At 38.0% G+C, this 20403-nt stretch overlaps 4 protein-coding genes across 4 annotated transcripts; 1 reads left to right on the top strand and 3 right to left on the bottom strand.

Moving 5' to 3' along the window:
• Positions 1-184: 184 nt before the first annotated feature.
• On the bottom strand, positions 185-2858 carry LOC141837551 (U-box domain-containing protein 52-like). Its single transcript, XM_074724926.1, has 8 exons — positions 2738-2858; positions 2573-2658; positions 2364-2485; positions 2070-2281; positions 1932-1989; positions 1596-1842; positions 1079-1516; positions 185-1003 (listed from the first exon to the last, which is right to left on the bottom strand). Exons 1-8 carry the CDS (start codon positions 2856-2858, stop codon positions 185-187), a joined length of 2103 nt encoding a protein of 700 aa, XP_074581027.1.
• Positions 2859-3847: 989 nt separating this feature from the next.
• LOC141837835 (uncharacterized) lies at positions 3848-9649 on the bottom strand. The gene is made up of 8 exons (XM_074725207.1): positions 9492-9649; positions 8833-9383; positions 7760-8047; positions 5490-6602; positions 5201-5370; positions 4881-5045; positions 4647-4800; positions 3848-4574 (listed from the first exon to the last, which is right to left on the bottom strand). Exons 1-8 carry the CDS (start codon positions 9647-9649, stop codon positions 4048-4050), a joined length of 3126 nt encoding a protein of 1041 aa, XP_074581308.1. The 3' UTR covers positions 3848-4047.
• An 867-nt stretch (positions 9650-10516) lies between these two features.
• LOC141838272 (UMP-CMP kinase 3-like) lies at positions 10517-15606 on the top strand. Its single transcript, XM_074725704.1, has 10 exons — positions 10517-10623; positions 11291-11345; positions 11582-11636; positions 12599-12716; positions 13279-13435; positions 13524-13604; positions 13666-13773; positions 14349-14420; positions 14820-14859; positions 15433-15606. The coding sequence occupies exons 2-9, from the start codon at positions 11319-11321 to the stop codon at positions 14823-14825; spliced, it is 624 nt and encodes a 207-aa protein (XP_074581805.1). The 5' UTR covers positions 10517-10623; positions 11291-11318; the 3' UTR covers positions 14826-14859; positions 15433-15606.
• Positions 15607-15806: 200 nt separating this feature from the next.
• On the bottom strand, positions 15807-19618 carry LOC141838271 (putative membrane protein At4g09580). The gene is made up of 4 exons (XM_074725702.1): positions 19339-19618; positions 17206-17476; positions 16280-16450; positions 15807-16206 (listed from the first exon to the last, which is right to left on the bottom strand). Exons 1-4 carry the CDS (start codon positions 19506-19508, stop codon positions 16090-16092), a joined length of 729 nt encoding a protein of 242 aa, XP_074581803.1. The 5' UTR covers positions 19509-19618; the 3' UTR covers positions 15807-16089.
• Positions 19619-20403: the final 785 nt, after the last annotated feature.

Raw genomic sequence — 20403 nt, 5'->3', positions numbered from 1 at the left:
TATATATCAGCAAGAAGTTGTTCTTGTGAAGAAATAATCATTATGTTGAAAGTACTAATGGGAGATTGTATATTTGCTTGAAGAAATAATCAATTACATCACAAGATCGGATCTATATCACATTCATGTTTACACATCAAGATTTGACCTCGATCGTTTCCTCCCTGTTGTTGGAAGCTGCTCATCATCTTCTTCCCAGCATTCCTATTCCACTGTTGGGGCTTCTGGAGCTCTCACTCCCAGATTGCGTCGTTGCATGCCCACTAGAGAAGGATGAAGGAAAGGAGCCCATTCCAAACACACTGTACTGCAAGTTCTCCTCTGCAAGCTCTCTGAGTCTATTGAGCTCTGGAAGTATGACCGTCGCAAGGTCCGGCCTGTCCTTCCTCCTGAGCTCCGCGCACTTGAGCGCCACCATGGCCAAGCTCAAAGCTTCCTCGACTGGCCAATCAGGAACCGACTGGTCCAACATTTCTGCGAACGCCCCCTTCTCGATGGCACGATCCACGTAGTGCGACAGCCCCATGGGCGGCTTGGCCGTGATCAGCTGCAACAGCAAGATTCCCAGCGAGTAGATGTCGGACTTGGTGCCCAGCATGCCGGTCTGCTGGTACTCCGGGTCGATGTAGCAGAAGGTGCCGGCGGTCGCCGTCATGCGATACTGGGTGACGTTGTTTGCCACGGAGGGGGGAACCAAGCGAGCGAGTCCGACGTCGCTGATCTTGCTCACGTAGTTCCTGTCGAGGAGGATGTTCGCCGGCTTCAGGTCTCTGTGGACTAGCGGCTCGGGCTTGGTCTGGTGCAGGAAGAGCAGGCCGGTGCCGATCTCTGCTGCAATTCGAAACCTGTGCTGCCATGGAATGGGCGGCGTGTTCCCTCTCCTGAACAGGCGATCTTCCAAGCTCCCGAGCGCCATGTGTTCGTATACAAGGCAACCATACTCTGGGCAAGCACCTAGCAGCAGAACCATGTTTGGATGTCGAATGCAGCACAGTATTTCCACCTGCACAATCGAAGCAACTTCAAGGCTCGATCGTCGTCGTCGTCGTTGAAATAATCGTCTACTGTGTGTGCCTACCTCTTGCTGAAATTGAGACTTTCCATGAGCAGCATCTGGACGTAGCACCTTAATGGCGACTGGCGTATGATCCAGGTAACACTTATAAACAGGGCCATAACCACCTTCTCCGATTTTCCTCTTCTCTACGAAGTTTTCAGTGGCGGCTTCAATCTCCTCTATCGAATACCTTCTGTACCTGAGATTTGCATGGGATAGAGCGTCTTTGTCTGGATTTGATGTCCTCTGTGCTTCAGACTCTGCGATCCTCTTCGCTTTCTCGCTCTCTGCTAAGGCAAGTGTAGCTTCTTCCAGTCTCCTCTCTTCGCCTATCTTCCAGCGCTGAAGCTCCATTGCCTTTTGTTTGGCTGTGAGTGCTTCTTTGCAGGCTGTGCTATACATGTCCATGGTTTGCTTGAGTTCTAGCTTCAACCTTCTTATCTCTGTTTCGACATCGTCCTGCGAGTTGCAAGAAACGGTACGCTTGTTTGGATTTACTCGTTGTTTTCTCTAAATTCTATGGATAGGCAAGACTCACCACAGACTGAGATGATGAACTTTCATGGGACAGGGAAGAAAGTTCATTCCCGATCGAGTACGCACCCACTGACTTGCGCGGCGACTCGAAATTGCGTTCGTAGTTGTCCAACATGTTGGAGAACCTCTGAGGGTGTCCGTGGTCGATGCTTGGCCTACTACTGCTCACGAATGATATATCACTCTCCACCATTATCTCTCCATATGATCTTGTGGCCGAAGCTCGTGTTCCTCTGTTAAAAGGCGACCTATTCAAGGAAGATTATCCCTTCTTCAGCAGGCAGGTAGGACGAGCAATTGAGGAAGGTTTCTTTCTGCATATTAAGAGAATTCTTACTTGATCGAATCGCTCTCTTTCTGTAAACTCCATGGGCTAACTGCAGTCTCACTTGCAGCTATGAAATAGAGAAGTTCTTCAGCTTTCCTTACAGTAACAAAGTTAGTTATATAGTTTATGTTGATAGAAGCAACAGACCTTTCATGGCATTCCTGTTGCTTTGTCTTGCTGGATCAGACATGGCAAATGGTTGGGCTTGGATTTGCGAGCGAATAGGAGGAGGGATGGTCGGCGGCGGCCGGGAGGCATTCCTCAAGGAGAAGATCTTCCCCTTGGAGATGATGTAGACAGTGCAGAAATCAGGAACCCCTTTGTAGATGGCAGTGCTGAGGTCCGTGCCTCTGAATGCTCTGAAGAGTGCAAAGATACAAATTGTAGTGCCACAATGCCTCCTCTTAAGATCGTAAAGAAGCAATTCAAACATGATAATACCTGACAAATCCGCCTTTGGGCGATGCACCAACGACGAGCTTTTCGACTACACAATTCGAAACGAAGTCTACGATTGCTTTGGTAACATCAGTGTCTTTAACTATGATTTCCTTGCATTGCACCTGCTCAAGAATGCTCTGATTTCCATCAGTTCATTCATGTGATGGCTTAAAAGAGAAATAAATCTTGGCTGGTAATGAAATGCTCACATCCTTTCGAGCGCAGAAACATTTGCAAGGATTGATGATGTCCCTTGTGATATTGGCAACATAATTGGCTTCGTCCTCCGGGGCAGCTGGAAGAAACATATGCAAGTTAATTACAGTCACTTTGAATTCGATTCGAGTCAGCAGTAGAAGGCCTCGCTAGCTTACTTGAGCTCTTGGTGTTGACATGGAGGAGGGTGAGAGTTTGTCCTGCGGCGACGAGGTTGTCCAGAGCCCACTTGAAGGCGTTCTGGCTGTTCTTGTCTCTGTCCATGGCCACCACCACCATTGGCGAGACTTGAGCTTCAGACATAATGCTCTGAACTACCGACTGGTTCCTTTTTCCCTTTGTGTATGCAGAGTTTGTTTGTTTGTTCTCTTGAGGAGCACAAGAGATGCAATGGCTTAAGGTTTCTGATCTCCTTGGTGCTCTCTTTATTTCTCTCACACTTTCTCAATCTTTTTTTTTAGTATCGTCTTTTTTTATCGATGTGTTCTGTTTGAGTCGTCGGCCATGAAACTATTAGGAGTTACAGTCAAGACAACTAGATTATGAACTAGATTAGGAGAAGTTAATTATGGATATAACAACTGTTATAGATGTTCTGTTGGCCTTTTAAAAATAGTGAAATCATATATTTCTCTTTGAGTTTTAAGTTTAAACTCTCATGAATAAGAGTGAGTGAGCAAAAAATCGATCAAATCTATAGAATTTAAAAATTAAATTCGAATTTTAAAATTCCTATTGCACCACATAAATCAAAATAAAAAATAATCAATAAATTTATAAATCTTTAACTAATCTCCCATAATACTTAAAAATTCGATTAATTTTTAAATATGTGATATAGCTTTGTCGAGATTCAATCCTTATCCATTATAATAAATCTATCCCACAATTACCAACTCAATCATATTCCAAAAATATTTTTTTTAAATTACAACTTTAATCAAATACTCAATCCTATAAGAATTTTATCTAAGTTCACAATGTTTATTTATGATTTATATAAATTTAAAATTTGTCTTCATTTTTCTATTTTTGTAATTTAGTTATTATTTTTATCACATTCATATGCCATTTTAGAATATATATAAATGCCATTTCTAGAAATTAAATAAATACACATAATTTGTGTTCTCTAACTCAGACCATCAAAGCTTATTTATATCGTTCAATAATAAATAAAAATAAAAATAAATGCGCTTTAATTTTCAATCTGTAATAACAGATAAATTTAAGCGGCTAAATGAGAGTTAGTTTTCAGTCATTTACAATTAAAAAAGCATCAATGAAAGAAATAAAAAAAAGTAGCCATTTAATTACATCAAATTGTTCATCAGATTGTCGAATAGGGAGTCCCACAGGTTCCATAAAACAATCTCCAAGTTCTTTCTTATTGCTATGTGCATAACGAACCGTAGTCGATTAGTCGTAGGAGACCTCGATGGTTACTGTGTGGATTCATCCTCCTCCATTACACATGCACCCACTCAAAGGAGAGGTCCTCATCTCCACTTCTCTTGGGGCAGCTCCCTTGCTGGTTTGTCATGTAGGACTGGATGAGTGGTACATTCAGAGGATCTGATAATATTTGTCTTGTATTTCCATATCCTGAAACATTAACAGATGGACTTACTTGATCATCTGCAACTGCTGCAATGAATCGCGTATCGGCCAGATTGGCGGTCATGGTAGAATTGCTTTCAGCATCAGGAGAGCTGTACATATTTGCATTGACAACTGGGTGCATTACAGCATGCTCTTGGTATTCTACATCTCTGTGAATAGACTTGTTATATTGATCCTTCAAGATTTCATATCGGGCCATCACGGATGATTCAACATCCTCTGCCTTGCTCGATTCATGGTTTGCTGATGCACTGAATTGACTTTCTTTTTCTCTTATGTTTTCAGTATCTTTGAGCTTCAAAGGTGAATCATAGCCATTGAGGTTTTGTAGGGAGTTCAGACTTGAAGACATGTCGGATTGTGCAGGCTTATCTGGAAAAATAAAAATAAAAAGAGAGTAACTAGTAATTTTAGAAAAGATGCCAATTTGAGAATAGTGCTTACAGCTTTCAGATTCAATCTTCGTTCGAGCAATTACAAGTTCTTCCTTTAGTTTACAGGCCAAAAGTTCTGCTCGAACCCATAGATTCCTGTACAACGATGCTTGCTTGCCTTCTTCACTTTCAGTAAAACTTTGTGATAATAAATTCTCAAGCGCCTGCAGATTTACGAAAGGTAGAATAGACAAAAAGGTCAAACAGATACAAAATAATAAACCCAAAAGCCTAATAAATTTACCTGCATCAATTTCTTGTCAAATTTGCTGACATATGCATCACCTTCCTGGATAACAAGATTGCCAAAATCATCATCAAAATAATCATTTCCATATATCGTCTTTTGCTTCATGTCATAATTTTGGTTCCTGCTGCTCATGTTTTCAGAACAAGAACCAACAATATCCTGCCAAATAGTCATCAAGTTAGAGTTGGGCCCAAAAAATAGAACATTTTGGCACAAAAAGCTGCCTGTAGATTAGCTGTGAGAAAATAGATCCAGAAGCACTTTGAATAAGCTATTAACCATTGTTATTGTACTTCAAATTCTATGGCATATACCTTGTCTTTGAGGAGGAGCGAAATATTGCTAATTGCTGCATAGAGGAGTTTGCAGTCATGTGGTTTCAATCCCTCGGCCTCACTACAGTTGGTAGATAATAGTTCTACTGAAGAACCGTGTATTAACTTAACAAGATCCTCCAGTTTTCTCAATGGTGTTGAACTTGGGTCTGAAGGGCAAGCAATTAACAAATAAAAAAGATATTTCATAAGGGACAATTTTTGTCCCAGAACTTTGTTAAGAAAAAACAAATAAGCCAAATGAGCAACAATAGACTAACAATAAGACCTTTAATGTTCTCGGCAATGCCCTTTGGTGGTGGGAACTCATTTGGAGCATTGCTTTCCATTTCAACAAATTTTGCAGCAAAAACATGTTGCCTTTTCTTAGCTTCAGTGGTTTGATTTGTTTGTTCCCCATGTACATAGTCAAATGAATTCTCATTTTCTTGATCTTTTCTACAGTCAGACATTTTGTTCTCTGAAAATTCAAGAATCTGTTGCATATTTGATGAATCAACTGGTGAGTATTCTGGCTTTTCAGAAACATAACTTTTCTTAATGTAATCAAAATTCAAGTTTCCAACTAGTTCTGCAGAATTATTTGGGTCTCCAACACCTTCAAAAATTTGGTTAGGCTCATGACATGAATGATTCTTGATTAATTCACGCTCAACAAATAGCATTTTGTCACTGGTAAACTGAGACAGTTGTGATGCTGGAGCTCCTTTCCAACATGGTGAATCAACAGAAAGATTATGCTGATCAAATGCTTCAGAAGAATACATGCTAGATATATTAAGATCCAACGAATTGCACCCAGATGGAGAAGAATCAGGAATCACCATATTTCCCAGTCTCAACTTGGTAGTCAACATGGAAGGAAGATTTAAGGGGCTTTCTGTAGCATGATTACTACTGGATAGAGAATCCCTTCTAGAAACTGCAGGTATGACATTAGAATTTGTTTTGTTGTAGTCTTCCCATCTCTTCTCATTGTATTCCCCTTTTGGATCCATGTTTTCATTGAGATTAGCCTCCTCTGACCTAGAAGGTATAACTGATGCATCATCTACCATATGTAGCACTTCATGATGAACCTTCCCAGATGACAAACTGGGGTTGATGTTTGCACTAGCTGTAAAGTTTGATGGCATGTAACGGCCATAGTACAATGCTGGATACACAGACCATGTATCATGTTGTGCCATGTAACGGTTATAATTATAGGCAGACCTGTAACAGTCATAGGCAGAAGTATCATTTAATCCCATTGCAGATGTTGGCAATTGAGGGTTGAAAATTGTATAAGAGGATGCACTGTCTTGCTCTCGCTCATATTTCTCTGGCGGGTAGTCATCTAGTAGCCATTCAGTGCTTGGGTATCCAAAGTGCTCTTTTTCTGTTAGTGAAATCAGCAAATTTTTCTAAGAAAACATCTTAAGAAACATTGCTACAATAGAAATGTCAACCAAAACAAAGATAAATGTCTATGTAACATTTCAAATTAAAAATTCTCTAGGAAACCAGACATTTATAATAATAAAAGAAATGCAAATCTCGAGTACTTGGCGTTAAAAAAAAAAGATTAAGCTAACCTATAGTTTTAGGTAAAGATCAACACATCTGAGAACCACAAGTAACTTTTCTTGACATTTTCATGAGTTGGATATGCCACCCAACATTGGCATCACATATGATGGTCAAGAAAACTGATAGATATGAAGAATTGGATATTTCTGTGCAACAAGTGAAGAAAATCCAGGAAAAAAATAGCAACAAGGAGACTGAAATACAACTATCTTAAAATATCTTATTGTTGATCTATTATACCATAGATTGCTTTGTTGTCTCATATTGAAGTTTAACACCGCCTTTTTCTATAAATTTTATAGGCTTTTTTCAAGGCAATCTCCATGATAAGGACAAGTTGTACAAGACACAAAATCCTGTTTCTAATACTTCACTGTTCATTTGCTATCTCAGAAGGATTTTTAAGAACACTCAGAGATCTGTGGCTGTTTTGGTTACCATCAACACAAAGTGAATAAGTTTTTATAGAAAGATAGTGATTACGCTAATAAAAAATGGAGAACCTACAGACAATTTAGAAAAAATCTCTAATTTAATATACCCTTTTAGCAGAAAACAGTAGACACTAAACAGTGTCTGAGGAGACAAGGAGTTTGAAGTTCATATGCCGAAACATTAGAAACAAATTGTCAGATTTACCCTTATTTATTCTGGCTGATTGCAAATGGCTGTTCCACAATGGAAGCCTTTTAATTGACTAACGAAATATAGCTTTTACAGACATCAACAAACTCTTCAAATCTTTTTTATAATTTTGGGTTCACAACAGCATTGAAAAAGCAACCACAATTAAGATCTATCTTGGAGATATTAGAGAATACAGTACAATCAACCGAACATAATCTAGTAAAATGCACTGACATTAAGAAGATAAGTCCATTCCAATCCATGTCCAATAGTGTAAATACCTAATTGTAAGTCATCATCAACAGTAAACCTAGAAAAACTAAGGATGTAATGAAATACCTCCTGGAAAAAATAGCTTCCTGTTGCTAGAAGGTGGTCCCGTCCCTGGCAACTCATCAGGAAGTTTTACACTCCCTCCATCCTCATCAGATGACTTATTCCACGGGTGGGTAGCACCAAGTTTAGAATGGGCCGATGAGGGGCCAAAGTTATCATCAAGTGCTCGCAGTTCAGAGCCATTGTAGTAGGGGGCATAACAGGGATGACCAAAGGGAGCATTAATGGACCTAGATGGAAGTGAGTCTGCCGTGGTGTTGTGAGGAGGCAATTGGGAGCTGGAGGGGTGATCTGCAAGGAGGAGAGTGTCAGTGAATGATTCAATGAGGACAGTTTCATGTTATACAATAGCCAAAATCCCACTTCTAATATCTCATCATTCATTTTCTAGTGGGGGAAGAGCTATTAAGAACACTCAGAGGTCTGTGACTATTTCAATTTATTTTTAGAAATCGCCAGGTACTACCATCATCATTCAAGGTAAAAGTTTTTATGCAATTATATTAATTAGGATAAAAAAGGAAGAGATTGCAACTTGTTGATTTATATTTAGGAGAATCTTTAAACTAAAATATCTTGCTAGGATAAAATATACACCCAGCAAGGTCTAAAGAGACAAGGAGCTTGTAATTCATATGCAGGTAGGAACAAATTGCTAGATTCAGCCTTATTCATCCAAATGGCCAGTTAGCTCCATAACATATCAGAAATGGTTGTCTCAGATCTCAGAAGGAAACATTTTGACAGATGAACCTATAATAATATGACGATAAGAAAAAGTTGCAATTTTTATTGATATCAAAAAATTCTTCAAATCTTTTCAAGAATTTTCAGTTTATAAAAGCAGCAAAAACAGCAACCATAGTAAAGATGAAGATCTATCTTGGAGCCTGGAGGGAATACTAAAGTATAATCCATCCTACTTGATCCAATAAACGCACTAAACTAAAATAAAGCCGTCAAATTAATATGCGGGATAAAAATTCTCCTTAATACTCTCCACCTTAGAGTGTATATACCAAAAATTTTAAATCATTGTCAGAAGCAACCATCCCCCAAAAAACTAAGGAAATTACCTTCCAGAAAAGATAGCGCCTTGTAACTAAAAGGTGGTCTTGTGACTTCTGTCAATGGCACCTCATCAGAACTATGGTTATAATAGGCCGATTCTGGTCCGAAGATCCACTGCTGCGAGTCAGGATAGTCTAGAGAGTAGACGGGTTCAACGACACTAGCGGCGTCGCTACCGGCCCCGGATGGTGCTGTAAATCTGGAAGAGATCGTTGGCTCGAAGGTATTACCAACTGCCTTCACCTGGAGTTCTGGGTGCAGTTCTGCGTTACGACAGCAATCGGGGAAATCAGAATCACCCTGAGGGGAGCTATCGGACGGGGACGGAAGAGATTCCTCGACTTCGTTGTGCGGGGGCACCGGAGCAGAGGAGGGGGCATCGTAGAACAGCAGAGGGTCTCGAGTGCACGGAGGCATCTGCAGCGAAGGGTGCAGGGCGGAGGAGGCGTGATCAAGTGTGAATGGGCGGGCCAGGGCCGAGAGGTAGGGGGATGAATAAGATGGGTTCAACTGCAGCAGTGGATAAGAGATAGGCCAGGACGGAAGGGGAGAGAGACTCGGCGCCGGAGTGGGAGACGGAAGGGGAGAGAGACTCGGCGCCGGAGTGGGAGACGGAAAGGGAGCGTGAGGGAGGGAGGACGAATAAGAGGGGTTCCACTGCAGCAGTGGAGGAGAAGAGAAAGGCGAGGACGGAAGGGGAGGGAGGCTCAGCGCCGGAGAGGGAGCGTGAGAGGGCGTCTCCATGCGATCGCCTGAAGATGCACCGCCGCCGAGCAGAGTCGCCGGAGAAGAGAGAGAGGCAGGAGGGCGACGGATTGGCATCTGGACGAGGCGATCGAATTTATTAAGAAGTAAAAAAAATAATTTATAAATAATAATCCGATTTTTACGTAATTAGTGATTGGTTAGATGACTAATTCAAGCGTATATATTATTATATATTTCCTAAAATTCTGATTGAATTAGCAATAAATAAAAAATCTTTTTTTTTCGCGCACAAAAATGACTTTTTCTTTCATTATCCTATTTAAGCGCGAGCGTGCTTATCTATCCATATTAAAGCCATCTAAAAGCAATTAAATAGATCTTAAATTCAAATAAATTTTAAAAATAATAAATTAAACTTAAATCACTATTTAATAACTTGATTAATTTTAGATTCAGTTTGACTATGTAATATAGTCGTTAATTTAGATTGGATCCGTCGAATTAATCTGTCATGCTAAACAGTTTAGGCACATTGAATTGAAATTTTATCAATTTATTTTAAAATGAATTTAGATGGATTAATCCACCTAGGCCCGCAATCCGTATGAGTTGGCCCGCAACAGATTTGGATTAGTCCGCAAGTTGAAAAAATTTATTTATTTATTTTAAATTTTAAAATTAAAATAGAAAATTCAATAATTTAGTGGATTTGATATCTAAATTATAATTCAAATTTAACAATTTTAATTTGATCAATTTAAATTTAAAATTTTTAATATAACTTGTCTAACCCGCAACTCGTCTTAAATTTGGTTGATTAGAGATTTTCTAACTACTAAGTTAAGTTCGTTTCATGCTATGAGTTAGTCCATTTGACAGCTTTATTGTGAAGTGTGTCTATAGCCGTCCGATGGAGATCGTAGCGTCATCCGTGTTCCGAGTATGACCATGTCGCCGGAGCGTTGGAACTGGGTTTGGAATGACGAGCCTTCCTCTCTCGGTGTATAAATGAGGCCGAGATCTCGATTTCCCTCCACCGTCGTTGAGCGGAAGAGTGACTCTGGAAGCGAAGCTCGCGTTGCTGCCAGGTATTGGATCTCATCGCCTGTCCTTCCCTCTTCCGATCTATTGTATTTCGTCGATATAACGTTCCGATTCAGCTTCTGAGATGTTTTTTTGCATGTGTTGATGGAATTGATACCCAGATCTGGAGTGGGGTAGTTTAGATCTGCTAAGGTTTGCACGAACGAAGCTGAGATCTTTTTCTTATCTTGATTATGGGGTTTGGAGAGATGCTCGGGAGTAGATCTGTGTGCAAGATCGATTCATTGATTGAGATGTTGGGTTCTGATTCGTAATATTGGTATAGAGGGTCAAATTTCTTTGTTGGAAGGATATCGTATTTCTTATCGAATCGTTTTCAATGGAAATAGAACTCGTGTTTCTGAAAAAAAAAATGGCTTTCTTTTTTGGATGTGTTATTTTCTGCTCTGTGGGTTCTTAGATCCGCAAATGATAAGCATGACAACTATCATGCTCGTAAATCTTATGACTTTCTTTTGTGACAATTAACAGCAACTCTCTTTGTATCTACTCCAGATAGTGGCAAGAATAGTCTTTGGCTGGTCTTTAAATGTATATCTGATCCCTGGCTGCATTATTTGCTTTCTCTGACAATATTTCTCAGATTTTTTTTTACTTCCTTTTATATAATTTTAAATGCATGTTAAATAAACTTGTATTTGTTTGTTTCAGTTAGTACACAACAGAATTAGCTCTAGTCATGGGCACGATGGTAGATTCTAACAAGGTATCTTACTTTCTATGGAATCATTTTAATTGAAAGGAGATTTCTTTTGAATAAAGAATGAACATATGCCATTGGGACTTGTGTTCCTTCCTTTGTCAATATCATGGAATGCCTGACATTGTTTGAAGCAATTGGCTCTCTCTATTTTTATTTGTTCTTATATTTAAATTGCCTTAGTAGGAAATATATAAGAAACATATGTGCACCAAGTATAATTGTTAAATGTTTGAATGCAGGATGCTCATGTAAGTTTCCCAGGTGACAAGAAGATTACTGTTGTGTTTGTGCTAGGTAATAATTTCTTGCTTAAAAACAATGACATGATTTTGTAGCCAATTTGGTTTACTAGTAATATCACCATGAATTATTTGGTTAATCCAAATTCATACTTACAGTTTTCCATGCTCTAGTAAATTTGATCCTCGAGTCCTGAAACCATGAATAATTTGAACTTCTTTGTCACTAAAGAAGGGAAAATCTGAACATTTAGTTATTTTCTCGGAGATATTTTTATTCAGGTAATCTATTAGGATTGGGCACTAATTGTGTTTTCTAAAGCTCAAGGGGTAAGAAAAGATACGGCTATTGGTACAAAACCTATACTATTCTAAGAGGATCTAAGGAGCTTTATGATGTACACATATAATACACTGAGAAAGGGGTTGTGAAGCACTCAATGCACCATGGTACCAAATAGTTACTCCTATCTCCCATAAGCCTACAAAATCCAAACAAATAGGCTAAGTATTCAAACTCTCAACTTGATCTGATATCATGCTAGTTGATTTTCCTTGAATCTTGTCATTTATGAGGTCATACCTGCTTGGCAGAACACTGCACATAATTTATACTTATGTCTAACGTTGCATTTTATCCTTCCATATGCATACTTCCTCTTCTATCAGACATAATTTGTTCTAATATTAAAACATTAATCTTAAATAACACCTGAGAATATTCCAATGTCAGCAAAACTTTTTTTGGCAATTGGATTCTTTGTATTTCTTGTTCTCTTTCTATCTGTGAAATTGTCATTTATCTCCTATAAGAGAATTGATGTAGAAAGACTTTTACCATATGACTCTGAAATTAATATTTGTAGATAGATGCTGATTAGAATACAAAGATGCTACTCATAAATCTCCTGATTCATTTTGTTTTCTTTGTCTTTTCTACATTTGCATTTGTTGATAAGCTAAACACCTTTCTATTTTCTCTTTTTGTGTTGCAATCTGACATGACGTATGTAACAGGGGGACCTGGCAGTGGAAAAGGCACACAGTGTGCAAAGATTGTTGAAAATTATGGCTTCACCCATCTCAGCGCTGGAGATCTTCTGCGTGCAGAAATTAAATCTGGCTCTGAAAATGGGTATTTACTATATTCAATCTGATTATATATACAAGGATATGTTAGTGTAACTTTGTTTACTTTTTAGTAACATTATAAAATCAGGTTTCAGGGCTCAGCAGTAATCATTAACTAGGGTGGAATTAGGTTGAGTAACTAGGAACCAGCTTTACAAATTAGGGAAATCCTATTCGATCACCTTATAGCTGGCCAGATGGTCATCCACAGCTGACTGGCAAGTCTCCTGAAGTGATTAAATGTACAAATTTTAAATTGGATACAAGGGTAGGTTGATCCTAATATGAAAATGACTAGTTCTGCAAAATTGTTTTGAGTGGAAGTGACTTTCCATTGTCAGGAGATAAGGGATATGGTAAGAGGATCAGAAGAAACCCATGACACAAAACATGTGATATGAATTGGTTCAACACATAACATATCCTCTCTTTCAAAGACTTGAGTAGCTGCAGCCTGCAGACTGCATTTGAATGATATGACCAAGTTGAATATCCTGTTATCTGCGCTTACTTGGAGTGTTAACTAGAATGGCTACTGTTTTTCTCTGACTACATTCTTTCTCCAGTACCATGATCTCAAACATGATCAAGGAAGGGAAAATCGTCCCTGCTGAGGTTACAATTGATCTTCTGAAGAAGGCTATGATTGAGAGTGGAAATGACAGATTTCTTATTGATGGCTTTCCCAGAAATGAAGAGAACCGTGCTGCTTTTGAGAATGGGGTAATTTGACAATATGGTAGCTGTTACAACTCTGCAATATAATTCTATAAATATACTCATTACAAAAAAAAAAATTCTGTTGTTATAGACAAAGATTGAGCCAGAGTTCATACTATTTTTTGACTGTCCAGAGGAAGAGATGGAACGCAGACTTCTAAGCCGCAACCAGGTCTTATCCCTTAATTTTCCATTCCCCAAATTTGCCATTTTTAATTTTCTGTATGATGCAGGAGAGAGTTGATGATAACATTGAGACCATAAGAAAGCGATTTAGAGTTTTTGTTGAATCCAGTCTACCTGTTGTTGAGCATTATGAACTGAAGGGCAAGGTTCGAAAGGTACTAAGCTTTTACTCATGAAATCTTCATCTAATCAGTTATACATTTTTGCCCAGAGATAATCTAATACTATTCTCACTTACGTGTACCGAGGGGTTTGGCACCATTGGAATCATATCTTAGACTCTTTTCATCCTTCATGGGTATTTGGTATTGTGATACCAATGGGTGGTTTCATTCTCCTTTCAGACCGTATTATGAAATTTAATGCTAAGGTGGAACACTGGTACTAGAAAACAACCAACTTGAAGCTGAGTAGAGTTGACCAAGATATTTGTTGTGCCCTAATCTCCTAGCTGGATCTACACAGATTACTAGAAGGAACATCTGATAGAGGTTGCAACAAAACATTCTAATATAATATTTATAATGTAGCAGAAGTCGAAAGAATCTACTAAGCATACACTTAAATGGTATCTAATATATTTGTATTCTTTCACAATTGAACTTGTGGTTGTGTATGGTATTACTTGTCTCTATATAATGGTAGGTTGTTGGCCATATTTATAAAAAAAAATGTGGATATGTAGAAAAGTTGCCTTTTTAGATGTAAATATCTTTACTTGGCCATACAGGTAAATGCTACGAAGCCCATTGAAGAGGTCTTTGAAGATGTAAAGATCATTTTTGCTCCATTCCACACCAAAGTAAGATCACATTGCAAATCTTACATGATCCAGTTTTATCTACAAGCTCTACATATTATTGTAATATCTTTTGAGAATCCAGATCATAAATTAACTGATGCAAAAAGGGGCTCAATGCCTATAAATGATAGTTTATACTTGACCTCTATACACCTGGGCACTAGACTAATGCTGTAGCATTCAGTGTTCGGCGCCCAGTATACAAGACAAACTGAATGATACCTTTCATTCCTTAGCATCATGAGCACTGCATATTTTTGAGCACCAGTTTGTATAGAATGCCGGGTGTGAGAAGATGATTAACAAATCTATATCCAATCGTAGAAGCTTGTGCTCATACATAAACTTATGAATTAGTGCTTTATATTTACTCTTATATTTTTGCTTATACTTTTGCAGGTTTAGTAGACTTGCCTTGATGTTAAACAACACTATCTAGGTAAATTGTTCTGAGATGCTTCTTTTGTGGGACAGATGTGTGGCCTTTCTCTATATAAAATGATGCTCCTAAATAATTAGGTTTGTTTAGTGCTAGAACAATAATTTGAATGCTAAAACTATTTTTTAAAAAAAAATCAGAACATTATTTTTTGTCGTTTGGATGTGATATTAAAATCTTATCCTCTTGTGTTTGGTGATGGAAAAATATTCTCTCTTTCTTAAAACCAATCTGGACTGACTAACTCAATGGACCAACCAGCTGGATTAACTAGCCTATCTGTCTAGCCTGTGTCTGACCCAACCAACTGGCTTGTCTGGATAGATCAGGCGAGTCATTGTCCATGATTTTTCATTCAGCATGACCATAGAGTTAAAAAAAACATCAATATTATACTCTGGAATACTTCTAAAGAAGCGACCGGATTTATGTTCTTTCTGGAAATGAAATATTTGTGTTTTTCCTCTGATAAAAGGTTTTGCTTTGAGCTTGAACATCTTTCTTATTTAGTATCTCACATAGAATACATGCCCTAGAGCAGGTTCTGATGATTTATCTGTTCCTTTCTTGCAGTTATCTCCGTCTAATCCTTCGTTTGCTCCGTATTATCCTGCATAAACATCATGTTGTGTTGTATTAGTAGAGTTATTTCTTCCTCGCTGCAGTATGCTTTTGCAATTTATGCATTCTTTGTAATGAATCATGAATGCATAATAATTTCCATATATATCTTCTTTTCATGATAAATCATTACTGTGTTAGATTCGATTCTTCAAGAAAAATCAACAAACTGAATATTCCACTCAGTTGGTAAAGCATGTTCTTGAAAAGATTCAGGGGAAGGGATTTTCCTCTCTGTATTTTGCACTCTATCCAAATCAAACCAAACAAACAAACTGAGCCGATTCAAAATTTTAAATTTTTTTTAAAAAAAAATTCAGATCAGATTTGTGTATAAAATTAACCTTTCTGGTAACTCACACAACAGAAGCAAACATTAGAACCTGATCAGATTATGTGCACAAGTTGTATCAGCTTTCAATAAATAGACTAGAAATACAATAGTTGATACAAGCAATTCATGTAGGTCACACTGCTTTTGACGATCATCTCCAAATCGACATCAGAGGAGAATCAACTTTTGGAGTCGTATATCAATAAGGAGTGTTGGAGAATTCATGTACCCGACTCCAAATAGTCATCAACGACCATAATATAGGCTTGTGCACTTCACTTGCTTATAAATGTAGGTGTAACTGAAACAATTCCTATCAAGAAGAGTGTCACTAATGCTTGGAAATCATACAAGTCAGCCACCGACCGCAGTTCGCCGAGGGCTGTTCCTGCCTGCAAGAATTACAGAAGCAATTAGTTTAAGCTCGCACAGCCATGTAATTGAGTAGAAGAAAGGGAATGGTACCCGGACTGTCACATATGCAGCTGGGATGAGTCCGATCAAAGTAGCCACAAGGAAGATATGGTACGGCACATCGACTATAGGAGACGCCATGTTAATGAATGTGTTTGGCAATGTAGGTGTCACCCTCAAGAATAACATGTAGTTCAATAATTTCTCACGTCTTCGAGCAACCTATCCATGATTAGCTAACCCCCCATTAATAGGTTGAGCAGAAAATTTGTATTATCAAACACTGAAATGATGATTTAAAATATGTATAGTCATTCTCATCATTGAGCCTGTGTTAGTCTCAACTACTTGAGCTCCACTAGATAATTCATGTAATCAAAATAAAACTTGGTAAACAATGTTACAATCTTATCATCAAGCCTACGTTAATCCCAACTTTTTGAGGTCAGCTTTATAATTCATGTAATCAGAATGAGACTTGGTGACAATGCCGCAAGCTCATCATTAAGCCCATATTAATCCTGATATTTGAGATCAGCTATATGATTCATGTAATTAAAAGAATGGTAAACCATGAAAAACCATAGACTTTCTCCTCAGATGAACTCTAACTAAGCAACTAGAATGAGTTTCTCTTCCCTTGTTTTAGCCCTTTCATGAGTTCCTAGCTCAACATGAGCACAGGAAATCAATTATGGTAGTGGTAGTTCCATTGTTAGTAAGCAAAAGAAGAAATAAAGAGTCGGGTAAGTCCTTGAAGCAAATTGGGTGGTATTTCTCATAGTAAAAGCAAGAAAGTAGTAGTTCCTCCTGCTGATAGAGATTGATAATGAGTAAAAGGCTTGAATTTCAAAGAGCACAAAGTTTTATATCATATAACAAAAATAAGGGAACTAAATCACCATTTATTCCCAAAGCTAGATAACATGAAGGATCTTCCGACGATATGGGTAGAACACCAGTATTATACAATTTACCTGATCCTGGAAGAAGCCCATCTTATCTGGCCACAATGCGGAAACCAATGGCCTTCCTATCATCTTTGATAGGAAATAACAGGAGGATGCACCAGCAGTTGCTGCAAGAACGACCAGTATCACACCTCCAACAACTCCAAATAGGGCTCCAGCAAGCAGTGACAAAAACACTGTTCCTGGGATCATGAAAGTCTGCATGAATATGTACACTGCAAAATAGCATATCAAAACCTGCACCGTGTAGTCACTTGTGTAGCTTTCTAGATGATCTCTGGACAAATTTCAAAAAATAACAATGTTATTCCAGAAGTATCTAAGAGATGATGCTTATAACTTAAGAGTAGTAAGTAAGACATTGTTTTTTTTTAAGGAAATACAATATTAAAAAGAAGAAACACTCCTTGGATTAAAAAAAAATATGATCAAATTATCCACAAGACAACATTGGGATTACCATTAGACCTCTAAGATGCCAGCAACCACAATTACTGAAATAAAATAAAAGAGAAACAGGAAAATTATAGTGTTTTGTTTAACTTTCTGTAACTGACTTGGAGAATGTTAAGAAACCGAGAGAAGAAAAGAGAAACCTAAGAAAGTTCAACCTGATCAATTTAAAATTTGAACATACAAAAGCCTACGTCAATTACAAGCATCTTAAAGCATTTTTTTGTAACAAATGAAACAAAAATGCCTAAACGCCAAAGAAATGGTGTTTGATTCATTTGAACTGCAGAAGTTGAGAAATTCCTTGTGGAAATATAGGCGAGAAACCTCAAAAGTAAATTAAATTCACAAGTAAGCAATGATTGATGCTCTGTAACTTAACAAAAAGAACCATCACCCAATTTTTTTTTTCAGAAAAAAAACAGAAGAAACCTTTTCTCAAACATTCACATGCCTCGTAAAGAGAATGGTACTCACCTGATGAAGATGGGATTCAAACACAAGACATTAGCAATAACTGGACTTTAAAAAACATTCAACAACATTTTTCCAAATGCATTGTATATAAACAGCTATGCTGTTCCTTCAAAATTATAATGTTTTCCTGAAATTGAATTGCAAAAATGCACATAGTTCATCAAACAGTTCAGATTTCATTTCTAAGTGGAAATCACCATTTGTAGCTGAACAAATGCAAGTTTCAGTTCCAAATTGCTATTGTAAAAAAAATGGCATAGCATGCAACATGATTATTCTTTTTTTTTTTTGGTGAAATTAATCCAGGAACATTTCATCACCATCATCAAGCAGTGCCAATTGCAACTAGTTGCAGTAGGCTATATTTTACTCAATTGAAATGTATGCAATGCTATATTCTGAAAACACTCAGATTTAATTTCCTCAATCACTTTTAATTATGTTAACCAGTATTGTCTTTACTTTCATTCTTCCTCTCACACATTTAATTCTAATCGATTCAACATGACTGAATATGAAATTCATTACCAACTATGATGATCATACTATTTTAACATATTTTCTCTCATCTAATCATGATTGGGTACACTCAACTTGTCCTCTTGGAGAGTAGTATTTTTCATTTCATCTTTAAGTAGTCCTTGCATATCTATCTTAGTATTTCCATCCCTACTTCATTAATATTTTCTGTGTTATTTTCCATCTTGCATATCTATCTTAGTATTTCCATACCTACTTCATTAACATTTCTATTCTTTTTGCCAACGAAGTCCACATAATAATATTACCACGTTTTTGTTTCAGACTTCTTCTATTTGCATTCTATCTACGAAAGGTCTTCCATTATAGTCTATAGAGGATTGTGTTAGGTATTCACAGACGTCATAAAGTGTCTAAACCCTACCAGTATGGATATCATATTTGTCGTGTCATAATCTAGGAACATGTACGATTCAATTAACATGTACTATTGACCTTCTCTTTTCAAAAAATTATTAAAAATTATGGACACTGTTCCATTCCCTTCCCAAAGGAGTAATTAGTACTAAAAAGACCCAACCAGAAGCAGAACCACGAGCCAAATCTCGAATCGCCAAACCGGTTGAAGACGTGAAAAAAAAATTGCTAACATCTTTGAGCTAAAGATGGATCATGGATCTCGTCGAAGATGTTCATAGAAGAAAATAAAAAAAAAATCAGAAGCTAAACCTTAGGATCTGGAGGTCCTCGAGGGTGCGAGGCAACTTTAGGAAGCTGTAATCGGAGACCGGCATCGAGAGGTATAGCGCCGCGAGCCCTACGGCGAAGCTCGCAATCACCGCCGCAGCAACCGCCGCAGCTTCCCACCGCGACAACGGGAGCTTCCGCTCTCCGCCCATCTCCCTTCCTCCGCCGCCCTGAACGGGCCGAAGCTTCCGCCTTTCAATTCTCGCCCTTCCTTCCCAGAGTCGCTCGTTCTCGGCACAGAGAGAGAGAGAGAGAGAGAGAGAGAAAGGGGGAAATGGCGAAGAGCTTCAAGAAAAATAGGATGTTCCGCAGGAGCAAAGGAACCGGAGACGAATATTCTGCGTCACGTGTTTTTGGGTCCGCCGTAACGTGCTTAAATAAGTTGCTTCACGTGACCGTTACATCTGAACCAAAAACACGTGAAGCTGTTCTGCTGTCTTAGAAAAGGCACAGAACACAAAATAAATACTTCTCATTAGTCCACCTGTCGGGCCCCATATGTTGCAGGCTAACAATTGAGACTCAGTTTTGCTGTACAGTGGTGCAGATAAAACGGATAAAAAAAATATGGTCGTTTGTCTTGTTCTATCACGTCTGAGACAGCCGTAGTTCGCGGCGTATAAAGGGCCGTTTTATTTTAATAATATGTATTTTTTTTTCCTTTTGGATAATGTCTTTTAAAATTTTTATTATTACAAAATATCACTTATTCAAGACTAAAATACGGTCCTATGTGCCGCTTAAGATATTTATTTCTTAATAAACAATATGTGAACCACATAATAAATATATTCGATAGTATTTGATATTAATTAAAATTTTAAGAGCATTTAAAAAATTTGATAATATAAGAGAACATTTTATAAACCACCCTAAAATTTGATAATATAAGGGAACACATATCAAATTTTAAAGACCCTAAAAAGCTTCCGCTATCCTCCGAGGGCAAGGGCGATCAATTCTCTCGTCTGCGAACACACTGCCAAGTGGATGCAGGTATTTTGATTCGTCGATTAAATCTAGGATTTTTCACTTGATTTTGTGGCT

Source organism: Curcuma longa, chromosome 11, assembly GCF_044706935.1.
Source record: "Curcuma longa cultivar G26 ecotype Majalengka, Jawa Barat chromosome 11, ITB_CL_G26_1.1, whole genome shotgun sequence".
Classification (NCBI taxonomy): Eukaryota; Viridiplantae; Streptophyta; class Magnoliopsida; order Zingiberales; family Zingiberaceae; genus Curcuma; species Curcuma longa.
The sequence above is the reverse complement of the archived record's forward strand: the minus strand, read 5'-3'. Positions and strand labels throughout refer to the sequence as shown.

Coding starts and splice junctions, on each gene's coding strand:
- LOC141838272 (XM_074725704.1), top strand. CDS start 11,319: ATGGGCACGATGGTAGATTCTAACAAG. Junction 13,605..13,665: donor GACTTCTAAGCCGCAACCAG/GTCTTATCCCTT, acceptor TGTATGATGCAG/GAGAGAGTTGATGATAACAT. Junction 13,774..14,348: donor TGAAGGGCAAGGTTCGAAAG/GTACTAAGCTTT, acceptor TTGGCCATACAG/GTAAATGCTACGAAGCCCAT.
- LOC141837551 (XM_074724926.1), bottom strand. CDS start 2,858: ATGGTGGTGGTGGCCATGGACAGAGACAAGAACAGCCAGAACGCCTTC. Junction 2,659..2,737: donor TGTCAACACCAAGAGCTCAA/GTAAGCTAGCGA, acceptor TGTTTCTTCCAG/CTGCCCCGGAGGACGAAGCC. Junction 1,004..1,078: donor AGTCTCAATTTCAGCAAGAG/GTAGGCACACAC, acceptor TCGATTGTGCAG/GTGGAAATACTGTGCTGCAT.
- LOC141837835 (XM_074725207.1), bottom strand. CDS start 9,649: ATGCCAATCCGTCGCCCTCCTGCCTCTCTCTCTTCTCCGGCGACTCTG. Junction 9,384..9,491: donor CCTTTCTCTTCTCCTCCACT/GCTGCAGTGGAA, acceptor TCCGGCGCCGAG/TCTCTCTCCCCTTCCGTCCT. Junction 4,801..4,880: donor TTGACAAGAAATTGATGCAG/GTAAATTTATTA, acceptor GTAAATCTGCAG/GCGCTTGAGAATTTATTATC.
- LOC141838271 (XM_074725702.1), bottom strand. CDS start 19,508: ATGGGCGGAGAGCGGAAGCTCCCGTTGTCGCGGTGGGAAGCTGCGGCG. Junction 16,451..17,205: donor TGGGCTTCTTCCAGGATCAG/GTAAATTGTATA, acceptor AATCATGGATAG/GTTGCTCGAAGACGTGAGAA. Junction 16,207..16,279: donor CTGCATATGTGACAGTCCGG/GTACCATTCCCT, acceptor TAATTCTTGCAG/GCAGGAACAGCCCTCGGCGA.